The sequence below is a fragment of the Tenrec ecaudatus genome, chromosome 3 (assembly GCF_050624435.1).
Source record: "Tenrec ecaudatus isolate mTenEca1 chromosome 3, mTenEca1.hap1, whole genome shotgun sequence".
NCBI lineage: Eukaryota > Metazoa > Chordata > Mammalia > Afrosoricida > Tenrecidae > Tenrec > Tenrec ecaudatus.
Window position 1 is genome coordinate 75,321,701 of NC_134532.1, and position 12,059 is coordinate 75,333,759.

Here is a 12,059-nt window from a genome sequence, read left to right on the forward strand (position 1 = left end):
TAGCAGTCCCAGAATCCCTGCGATAGCGTCACCATGAGTCAGTGTTGACTCCATGCCGTGAGGTTGGCTGTTTGGGGCCCGCCCTGGAGTAATGGAAAGCCAGCATCAGTAGGCACAAGGCCTTGAATGCTGACTTGACAAAATCCTCCTCCTGCCAATGCTCCTAAGCAAGCTTGGCCTTAAGTGTAAAGCCGATCTCCTGTGGCTTTCGTCAGTGCCCATTAGAACAGTACGTCCCTGAGAACACGGACCCAAACACGAACCTGTATCGGAGACTCCTTGATGGAAGTCTTGTTTTGTTTGTATGTTTTGTTTTTGCTCTTGTCTTTTGGAAATCATTTTCTTGGAGGCTCGTACAACTCTTGTCACAATCCATCCATCCATCCATTGGGTCACGCACATTTGTACATTCGTCGTCCTCATCATTCTCAAAGCGTTTGCTTTCTCCCTGAGCCCTTGTGTCCCTTTATGAAGTCTTAAATAGGACAAAGAGAAAAGTGAGCCATGCAGATAAAGGAGACCATCGGCATGCGGCCCTAAGAGTGTCCAAAGGATTCCTAGCCAATTGGCTCCTTATAGAGACCAAAAAAGCCAAACTCACTGCCATCACGTCAGTTCTGACTAATGAAGACCCTGACAGCCCCTGGATGTTTCTGAGGCTGTCACTCTCTACGGGCATAGAAAGACTGCCTTTCCCCCTCGGAGGGACTGCTGGTGTCCAACTACTGACCTTTCAGATGGCAACCCAACGAATAACCAACATGGAAAACCAAAGAGATCGTCACCCGGTCATGATTGGTGGTGGACTGATTCCTCAAGGACACAAGACTACAGAATCGGGAAAGGGACAGTGGGATATGCAGGCTGTTTATTGCTACTGGGACCCTCTGGCCACCTCAGTGGGGACATGTCTCATAACCATGCAAACCTGGTTCCCCAGTGCCCATCAAAGGCTCTTCCAGGAAAGTCCTTGAAATCAAAACTGCCCCCCACCCCCACCCCAACCCCGGACTGTCCAGGGGAGTTGCAACAAAACCCACTGCCTGAGGGCGAAGCGGTGTGCAGTGCAGGTGCAAGTCCAAGGTCAGAAGGAAGAAGCCCTGCTAGCATGCTGGGTTCCACATTGGGCTGCTACCCACAAGATCAGCAATTCAGCAGTTCAAAACCGCCAGCAGCTCAGCAAGAGAAAGAGGAGGCTCTCCACTCCTTTAAAGTGGTAGCCTTGGAAACCCAGGGGGGGTTCTGACCTATAAGGTCACGATGCATGAGTTGGAATCATCTCGATGGCAGTGAGTGTGGTATTTTTTTAGTTTTGGGTCAGGAAGAATTCAATGGCGGCAGAACCTATGTGGATGGAGACTCAAAATGGATGAGGGTCCCTGCTATAAAAGGTAGAAAGGTAGCTTTGACAGTCCTAGTGCTCGTCATGGAAGCTCTGACATCCCATCAAAGAGTGTGTGTCATGCAACGTCTCCACTCCAAGACGGTACCACGTTCGCATTTATTCGCCTTTATGTCTGTCTTCTCTCTCCTTGCTGACACAAGCATTTAAACCCTGTGAAGTCTAACACCTCTCTGTTTCCCCCAAGCCCCATCACAGCTGATTATAAGTTAGACCCCGAGAGTGGAGTCAAGGGGAGGCAGTGGGAACAGGGGAGCACCAGCAACCCCTTACTGACCACCTCATGATGGGGCCAGGGCCTACCAGAAGCAAGAAGGGTTTGAGTCATGGTTTCACCTGGGGAGATATTGAGTAGGATTTACCAAAAAGGGCCTCATAAAACAAAATGCCCTTTTAAAATCATATACTACAGAAACCTGCTGAATGACGACTGATCTCTAGATCAAAGGAAGTGCAGAAGTTAGTTGGCTTATCTTTTGATATCCCTCTTTTTAATTAAGAGTGCTAATCATGCAGTGTCGATCTGGTTATACTCAGTCTGAGACTGTCTCTTAATAAGAGTTGGTGACTGTAGAATGTCAGTCACTGTAACTCATCGCCACCGTCTTTATGGAAATAACGGGTGGGGATGCCAACGTTGAATGGTTTCATTGTTGCCTGAGGAGAGCCTGGAGCCCCGTGTAGTTGTAATAGAAGCTTTTATAGTTAAAAGGAGCTGATTTAAGGATGTACAATGCTGGGAGGTTGTAACAGGTGGAGAGCTTGGGAAAATAGCCATTGGGGAAAGTTGTTGAATGAGAGCTTGCTGGTTGTGCTGGTAAATCTTAAGAGTGAATGAAGCCCTGGTGGCCTGGTGGTTATGTGTGGGGTTGCTAACTGCAAGATCAGCAGTTCGAGACCAGCAGCCACTCCACAAGAGGAAGATGGAGCTTTCTACTCCCACAAAGAGTTACAGTCTCAGAAACTGACAGATGCCATTCCACCCTGTTCTATAGGGTCACTATGGTTCAGAATCGATTGGATAGCAGTGAGTTTGATTTGGGGTATTGGCAGTTAAAAATTCCAGAACCGGGTATTTTTACACGTTTAAGGGTCCTGAAACAAAATATTTTGAGGGTAATAAAGGTTTAGTGGTAGAATTTTGGACTTAATTAACTTAGATCAGAGGCCATTGCGCCTCAACGGCAGCTACTGTCAGTGGAGACGCGTGTTGCTGTGAGCTGACTGGGTTTCAGAGGTGCTTCCAGATGCAGATAGAGACAGAAGAAAGGCCTGGCCACTGCGTCCCGGTGTCCGTGAGTGAAAGCCCTGTGAGAGTGGCGCAGAACTGGGTGGCACTCCATTCCTTCGTGCACGGAGCCCCTATGAGTTGGGGGCTGTGACTCGGGGTCAGCTAACAGCAGCCACCGAACAAAACACAGAGGAAGATGTGACAGACAAGCTGACCTGCAGAGTCGCAAGCACTGTCTTTCTGGCTTTGTCCCGAAAAAGGTGGCTGACCCTTGAGAGACTAACTCAGCCCCTCTGCTAAGCTAACGCGGTGGCTTCCGTGTTAACTTTCTAACGTGTGCGTGGTGGCATCCTCTTTTGTCCCTGTAGGCCATGAACATTGTCACATCGGTGCTGCTTCTCTATGCCAAAGAAGAGGAGGCTTTCTGGCTGCTTGTGGCTCTGTGTGAGCGCATGCTTCCCGATTACTACAACACCAGAGTGGTCGGTACGTGTGCCCTGGGCCTGAGGAGGAAGAGGTTTCCAGAACAGGGCCACCAGCGGGAACCGCACCCAAAGCCTTTGGGTTGCTAGTCTTCCAACATGGCAATGAGGGTGTTTGGGTAAACACGGGTTTTACGAGAAGGAGCCTCATGGAACGCATGATCACGAACATGAATCATGGCTGTAGAAATCACTTGAGAAAACATGTGAGGTGGGTGTCCGACTCTCAGACATGGGAGAGCCGCATGGAACACACTGCGCGTCAGCATCGAGCTTTCAGATGCAGGCTTCAATGGGAGGCATGGCACTCCCATAGAGCAGAGGTTGGCTGTATAGGCAGTAGCTAAAATAGAGAAAACAGTGCTTGTCAGATGCGGGTGTGGTAATACTGTCTTTTAGGAGAATTCACGCCAGACTAGTCCCAAGGCGTTGGAGATCGAAGATGTCCCCAGATGTCCAACTCTTCCAAGATGCTCTGCTCCATTCTCCACTCCTCCCTTGAGTGTTGCCTCTCACACCCCTGTGTGCTGCACCTTCCCCAGAAACTCGGAGGAAATGTCCCACGTGGTGATGGGAGGTGCTGTGCACTCACGAGTTCAAAGGTCAGAGAGGCTAGTCAAATGCAGGGTCCAGAGCCAGAAGCTAAAAATGTCTTCCTGCTTCTCGGAAAGCTCAGTCGGGAAATAGTGGCATGAGATTCGGGTGATGTGGTGAGTCGGAGAGCCGTATGGAGGCACATCCCTTATCCGAGGAATACGCAGTCTTACAGATGCCCCCAAGGAAACGCAGGGCGTGGCTTGGTTCGCACCCTCTGAAAGGTCAGGTGCTAATGACTCCCTACTCCGGTCCATTGGTCTAGTAGACTACGCGCTCCAAAATGGCATGACAGCCGCCAATGCAGAGTCTGGAATTAGAGTACATTGAATACAGAATGATGGCTAGAGGGGGCATGTTGATTGAAAGCCGCTCACTGGCCTCGTGCTAAAGCAAGCAATGACTCCTTTTTGAACAAATTATTACTACTTTTCCATATAAATGCCTCAAGTGCTAGGTGTTCATTTTAGCAGGACAAACTTTCTTTTGCTCGATTAGGAAAATGTGTGCTTTACCCTCCCCTCTGGGGTTCTGCCTTCTGCTGAGCCTTTGGCACACGATTTTGATTCAGAGACTGTTCTCAGAAATGGCAGTGAGTTGGTTGAATTTTTACCATGAGCTTGCCTAGTTAGAATGATCATTATTATTGTGCCCCTCGTTTTTCACCTTTTTGGGGTAATGTTTTGAAGTTTTAAGAAACAAGATATAGTTCACATGTAAGGACTGTATACTCAGACGGGAAATAGATTTTTAAAACATAAACACATGTCTACAGACAACATTCTAGCTATTTGGAAGTATACAACTCAGTATTAAGTTCATTCCCAAGGCTATTCACAGCTATCACCTGTATTCTTCCCAGAATTTTTCTGTCAACCCAAATAGAGACCTTTAACCCACTGGAGCCCTGGTGGCAGAGTGGGTAAAGTGCTGGGCTGCTGAATGCCAGGCCAGCAGTTCAAAACCATTCGGAGCTCCACGGAAGCAAGATGAGACTTTCTACTCCCATAGAGAGTTGCAGGCTCAGAAGCCCACAGGGGCAGGTCTAATAGGTCCTAAAGGGTCACTAGGAGTCAGAATCGACTCACTGGCAGTGAGGGCAATTTTTATACCCCTTTCATTACCACTCTCCATTCTTCCTGCCCCCAGCCTTGGCAGCCACCTGCCAGCTGTTTCTTTTTGAGTTTTCTTTTAAATGGAATGATACAGTACGTGGCCTTTTGTATCTGGATCCATTCACTTAGTGTGTTTTCAAGGGTCATCCATGTCACAGCGTATGTCTGTATTGTATGTGTGAATACTATCCGTGTGACCACATTTTACTGACTTATTTCTTCATCAGAAGTATTTAGATTGTTGCCATCTTTTGTCTTATTTCAAATAGCTTTGCTATGGACACTCATACATGAGTGTCCTTTATAAACATAAGGAGCCTTGGTGGCATAGTGATTATGCATTGGGCTGCTAACTGCAAGGTCAGCAGTTTGAACCTACCAGCTGCTCCATGGGAGAAAGATGAGGCTTTCTACTCTCGTGAACAGCTGCAGTCTCAGAAACCCACAGAGACAGTTGTACCCTGTCCTCTAGGATCCCTATGAGTCGGTATCGACACGATGACCGTGAGTTTATGTCATCAGATACCTTCAATTCCCCTGGTTATCTACCAAAAAAAGCAAATATGGTAAATGTATGTTTAACTTGCTGAGGAATTGCCAAAGCCACATTATATTAAAAATAAGGGTTTTCCCAATAATAACTGGTTGAAGCTTGTGTTAGTCTTGGTACTTTAGAGAAACAAATCCACAGAAACTCATGTATAAGAGAGAGTTTTATATAAAGGGTAAGTGCACATTAAGAAAACATCCCAGCCCAGTGTTGCCCAAGCCCACAAATCCAACATTAGCCCATATGTCCAACACCAATCCACAAAGTCCTCCTCCATCCCACAAAACACACACAATGATGCTGACTGCAGGAGGAAAGCTGAGTCAGTGAAAATGTAAGCATCTCAGTGCTGGCAGAGGTCTCCACACAGCTGCTCCAGCACCCAGGGCTACATCGGGGTAGGTCCATGTGGCTTTTCCTTGGGGATGTCTTGTTAGAAGTCAGTCTTGCAAGCTGAAGCAGGAACTGCTAAGGCAGCTGCACCTTGGTCCGACCATCACAAAGCAAGAGACCAGAGAACTAGAAAGGCCAGGCTCACCGAGCCATTTATCTCTCCGCCCTTCAATTAACCCCACATGTGTTTATCAGCCAGGTTGGCACAATAAACTAACTCAAAGCTAGACATTTCAGGCCTAACCAAATGTTACATTGGCAGCAAAATAATTGACTGTCACAAAGTCTTGGAGCAACTCTTATTCTGAGCAGGCAAGTGCTGCCTAATGGGTAGGTCAAACAGCCCTGGACAAGCACCGAGAGCGAGAGAAGGGACCGCCCTAGTAAATCTGGTGACTACACTGGATGGAAGGGCTGACACCTTCATCCCCTAACAGATTGTTCCCTGGTACCGCACTTAGCAGAAAAGAGCAAGAACTCTTGTCTCAGCAGAGACAAACGTGGCGATCTGGAGGGTGACAGTCACTGCATTTGACTGGGTTCCTCCGCCAGAAGGTGTGACTGATCAGCCTCTGCCTTTGTGTGTCCCCTGTGATGCAGGCGCTCTGGTGGACCAGGGCGTGTTCGAGGACCTGGCCCGAGACTATGTGCCGCAGCTCTACGACTGCATGCAGGATCTGGGGGTGATCTCCACCATCTCCCTGTCGTGGTTCCTCACGTTGTTCCTCAGTGTGATGCCCTTTGAGAGTGCGGTTGTGGTTGTCGACTGTTTCTTCTATGAAGGAATCAAAGTGATATTCCAGTTGGCCCTGGCTGTGTTGGATGCAAACGTGGACAAGCTGTTACACTGCAAGGACGACGGCGAGGCCATGACTGTTTTGGGAAGGTAACTCCCTCAGCCCAGTTTGAAAAAGCACCCTGTTCTTACGACCTGCATTATCTCGTGGGTTTCGCGACTCTTCGCGGGTCTCACGGTAATCCTGGTGACCGTTTCCTTCTGGGGGTCAGGGCTGACCCACATTTTCATGTGCTTTTGATTTAGAAGTTAAGTAAATGTTTTAACCACATTTACTTAATTTACTACTTAGATGTGTCTTTGAAGAATGATGACCTGTAGTGGGGGGTTTCCATATTCGTCTCCCATGACGGCTGATTCTCTTCTCCGCCCAGGTACTTAGACAGCGTGACCAATAAAGACAGCACGCTGCCCCCCATCCCTCACCTCCACTCCCTGCTCAGCGACGACGTGGAACCTTACCCCGAGGTGGACATCTTCAGACTCATCAGAACCTCCTATGAGGTAGGCCAGGGCATCCCAAGAGGACTGCGGGGGCTCAGCTGGATGTGTGTCAAGCATCCCCATCATGGGAATGGGTTCTCCCACAAGTGTGCCTGACGCTTCTTGCATTATGAGAGCCAGTTTCAGAAAGGCATCAGCTGTCTGCCAGTGGCCAGCTATTGGCCCGTGGTTTGGAAATCAGGCAGGCCTGGGCACTGGCCCAGTCTAGGATTTCCTGTCACGTGGTACTGTGACAGTACATGGCATGACAAGCTCTGGCCCTCTAGCTCTTTGCTTCGCCCACCTTGGTGCTGGACCCTGGACAAGCTCTGATCCATCTCTGGGTGGGATGAGGAGGGAGGGTGGTGAGAGCCAGCACAGGGATTGTGAGTGTGCAATTCCGCTCACTTCCTGCGGCACCAGCACTTAGGGCTTCTCTGAAGCAGACAAGCTAGTCCTGCTCCATCGCCGGAAACCAGAGTCCTAGCCTTTCTGTGGAGCTGCTAGGCCTGCAGCTAGGGAGAGAGTGAGGGTGTGGTCAGTAGTGAGCTTGATCTCATGCTGAATCCCCAAGTGGAATCGCAGGACCTCCGGAGACAAGGGGGCCACAGTGCCCGATGCCCTAGAGCATGTGCCAGTTTGTAGGACTCCCAGGACTCTGAACCCATGAATGCCAGATGGGTTGGCAAGTCCCTCGCCCCTTGGCTTGGCAAGCCTTCATCAGAACGATCCTTTACAAGGAGATCAGAGCAATACTCTGCTGAGCACACCTTGCCCAATCTAGATGCTGGGGATGCGTGGTTGGTGATGGGCTGCCTTCCACCCCGCAGCAACCAAAAGAAGAGAGAACTGGGGAGAGGGGGAGGGGTTAGAAAAAGTCTCTTTTGGAGACAGAAATTTAGTGCTTAAAAAAAACAAGGTGGGGCTCCTCAGCCCAGAATCTGAATTCTTTACTCCTAATGGAAGAAAGACTGGTGTGTTTGTTTGTTTGTTTTTACTATTTGAGAATATGCAAATTAAAACCAGAACATTTTTACTTATAACTTAAGATCATAGAAGTAATGCAGGCCCATTGTGCGCTTGCAGAAACTGTAGAACACTGGGACGAAAACCATCGACAATATCGATGAGCATTTAATCATATTTCCCTCCCAGTATTTTCCTCCTATGTGCAGTGTGCGTTTAAAATGTGAAGTACTATTAAATACTGTTTTGTAGCGTTATTTTTCACTTAAAGTAGCCCAGAAGTATTCTGTAGTGCACTAAATGTTGCTTGAAGACATGATTTTAGTAGATTCTTAGTAACCTGCTTTTAGGTGGTCCTAGCCTTCATTTAACCTACCAGTTCCTTTTTGTGAGCTGTGCTCAGTATTTTCAAATGCTTCCACATTGTCCGTTCCATTGGTCACTGTGTGATAAACTTGTATACAAACATCAACGCTCTGAGTATTGCCTTAGAGTTCTAAGGATGATTTCTAGCAATAGAGCCAAATTATGGATTACCTCCAAGTTCCTGACACATGGGGAAAATTCCATAAAGGCTGCCCCAATTTATATTTTCAGTGGGAGAGATTGAAAATGGTTGCTCCACTTTATTATCTCCTCAGGATTATTCTCATAATGCAGGGTTTTGTTTATGTATGTTTAATCCTGGCTCCAGGAGTTTCAGATCATACTCTATCAGAAATTCTATATGATAATTCTTCCAGGAAGAGAGACCACGGGGTTACAGACAGCGGTTACTATTATGCCTGTGGGGATGTTTTTCTAAAGGCAAACCCGAGACCTTGATTGCTAAAAGCATTCTGGATCAAAGAAATCATGCTTACTGTAAGGAAACGTGGGCTTTGTGCTCAGCGTCATTAGGTAGCCCGGCATGCCACCAAGGTCAAAGGCATGCCACCAAGGTCAGCACTCTGTCCGTTGTAATGGGAGAAGGAGAGCTTGGAGACCAGCCTGGGTTCCCTTTACGTACTGTCTGGCTGAGTTTTCGTGGTGACGACAGCTGCCTTCCTCTGCCTTTATTAGCTCAGCTCCTGTGTGCTTCATCAGCACCACCCTGCTCCCCTTTCCTGGGACTCTCCATTCCCTTCTAGAGCAATCCAAAGAGGGCACCACGAACTCACCTCCCACCCTTCTGGGAGCCCTGGCTGTACTGTGACTGGGTGCTGGGGTGCTAACCATAAGAGCAGCCTTTTCAACCTCCACTTGCTCTGCGGGAGAGAGAGAAGGCTGCCTGCGCCGGTCAAGAGTCACAGTCTCAGGCGCTCCACTTAGTGTCACTGTGAATCAGAAACAGCCTGCTGGCAGCCGGTCAGTGTAGATCGTCAGAGCAACCCCGTAGGTCGCAGTAGGGATGCTCCATAGTGCTTGTGCAGGCTGTACATCTTTACAGGAACAGGCAGCCCCAGCGTTCCCCCTAGGAGCGTCTGCTGAGTTTGAACTAGCGACCTTGTGGTTACCAACCACATACCTAACCCACTGTTGATGGTTGTCAGTTGTGACGGTGCACTAAAATCTCCTGCACAGCTTTTAAAGCTATACATTCCCAGGCACCATGCCAGACTAATTAAATCTAAATCTCTGGCCATGCAGCCAAAGCATTTAAAATAAATAAATAAAGTTCTCCCCTAGATGGTTTTAGCGCCGGAGTCATCCAAAGTTTGACCTTGATCCCAGAGGCAGGTGAGGGCTGGAAAGCTCAACCTTGATGCGGAGCAGGCCTCTGACGGCGACTGTGGACTGAGGCCGGTCTGGCTGGATTTTCTGAGGTTTAAAGCACCTCTCGATTCTTTGCGCTTCAGGATGATTAGCTCTGAAAACAGAACAATTGGAAACAAAATCCGGCAAGCACCTCTGCCTTTGTGATCGGGTCAGGGTTGGTGGAGATGCGTGAAGACATTGGTCAGGGTTAGCGTGATGACCAGAGAAGGGGCATGACTTTATAAATGCCCGGAGGGCAACCATCCTGCCGGTCAGTTTCCCAAGCCCCAATTGTGCGGCCGTCCTGAGACCGCTTTCTGCCTGAGTGTGCCGAGTGTGCGTGCTTGTGTGCTTTGAGAGTTCCCTAAGAAGTGGATAAGAGGCCCTGCGTGACACAGCGAAGGGCCAGACAACAAACCGAAAGAGACTCGTTAGGTCTCCTGCTGAGGATTTATATTTCCATCCCAGGTATACTGAACGAGAAGCAACGTTTTTAGCAATATCCTGAATTAAAAGTCTATAATTCTAAAATCTTACAGATTTTGAAACTCACTGCCATCATGTTAATCCCATCTCATAGCAACCCTTATAGGACAGAGTCGAAATAGCCCCTGGGTGTCCCAAGCTGTACATCTTTTCAGGAGAGTAAGCTCAGTGTTCTCCCAAGGGGAGGCTGGTGGGTCCTAGCCTCTGGCAGTGAGGTCAGAAGCTCAAAGCAGGGCCCACTCCACTGGGGGACCTTGTTAAAATGTTGATTCTGCTTCACAGTCTTTGGGAGAGGGGACGAAAATTCTCCATCTGGGGATCCAACAGGAATGAACCAGTATGAAATAGGGGTTTGGATCCACCCAGAGCCCTCGTGGGAAAATAGCCTGGAGGTCACCATCCTTGACAAGCCAGGTCATGTGGCAGGATAGTTCTGCTTGGACATACCGGAGGCCCCATGAGTCAGATCCACTCCACAGTAGCTGGTTTGGCCTTTATACAAGGAGTGGAAGACCTAGTCCCAGCTGGAAATGAGAATCCTAGAAATGACGCCCCTGAAAGACACCAGACCATTTGCCACGGGGTCACTGCCACTCATGGTCCTCAGTGGGCTAGACTAGAACGGTGCTTCTTCATTGAGTTTTAAGTGACTGTTTTCTTGTGACAGTAAAACTACCAGGCCTTTCTTCGGAGGTGGCTCTCAGTGGATTCAAACTACCAGCCTTTTGGTTACCAGCTGAGCACTGAATTGCTGGTGTCACCTTAGGAAGACGCTGGAAGGCACTCACCATCTCCTTTAAGTCAACTCTGATTCATAGCTACCGTGGAAGACAGAATAGAACTACACTACCGAGTTTCCAAGGCTGTAAATCTTTCCATAAGCAGATTCCCACATAATTCTCCCGCAAAACATCTGGTGGTTCAAACCACTGACCTTCTGACTAGCAGCTGAGGGCTTCCCCACTGCATCACCGGCCCCCTTTCTGGAAAGCACCAAAATCAAGCCCTGTGCCCTGGAGTCAAGTCCAACTGATCTCATCCTTCGAGGGCAAGGTGGTTCCAGGAGCAGAGGGAAGCAAACACCATACATATATGTGTCTGGCTGGCTGGCTGGCTAATGGCCCATGAAGTGCAGTCTGTACAGAAGGTCAGGCGATCGTGAGAAGTCAGAGTCGTGAGCAGCCCACTCCTGATGACTGTCCTAGTGGCTGCTCATTGAGAGCCTGCCCTGTGCGAGGCTCGGGCGGGGACTCCACAGATAGCACAGCAAGGAAAGTGTTAATCCATCCACAGGTGACAACGTCAGGTGAGAAAGGCCGAGCAAATTGTTCCAAGTCAGACTGCTTGAAAGTGGCAGAGCCGGGACCCAAAGAGGAGCTCCCTGCCCTTGAAGCCCGAGCGGGGGAGGGGGGGGGGGAGCCAGGTAGCATGGTGATAGAGTTAGAGACATGCACATACATCAATTAGAGAAGCAGCTGAGGAGCCTTTGAAACCACTAACTGAGGAGCCTTGAAACCAATGAGTTACAAGCCACCCAACAGCGACATGAAACAGAGACAGGTTGTTCTTAAAGAACTTTATTTTCTGTTCTCTGTGTATCAGTGAACAATAAGAAGTACCTCTTTGGGTTGCTGCAAAACTGTTAGACACTTGGTATGTGTGTCAGCATAAAGCGGTGCCCCACAGGGTATTCTCTGGCTGCCACTGACCGAAATATTGTAGGTTCAAGTCCACAGGGGGCTGCCTCAGTAGAAAGGCTTTGTGAACACTGATAATAGAACTTGAAGTTCATTCATTTCCATGAAATCTGGGCCTTGCCTCTGG

General features: G+C 48.8%; 1 protein-coding gene across 1 annotated transcript in view; it reads left to right on the top strand.

Moving 5' to 3' along the window:
- TBC1D9 (TBC1 domain family member 9) overlaps nt 1-12,059 on the top strand; it is a 144,354-nt gene that overhangs the window by 115,290 nt on the left and 17,005 nt on the right. The window contains exons 11-13 of the mRNA XM_075543761.1: nt 3,002-3,119; nt 6,368-6,653; nt 6,938-7,067. Coding sequence (XP_075399876.1) covers nt 3,002-3,119; nt 6,368-6,653; nt 6,938-7,067 — 534 coding nt within the window. The remainder of the gene's footprint in view (nt 1-3,001; nt 3,120-6,367; nt 6,654-6,937; nt 7,068-12,059) is intronic.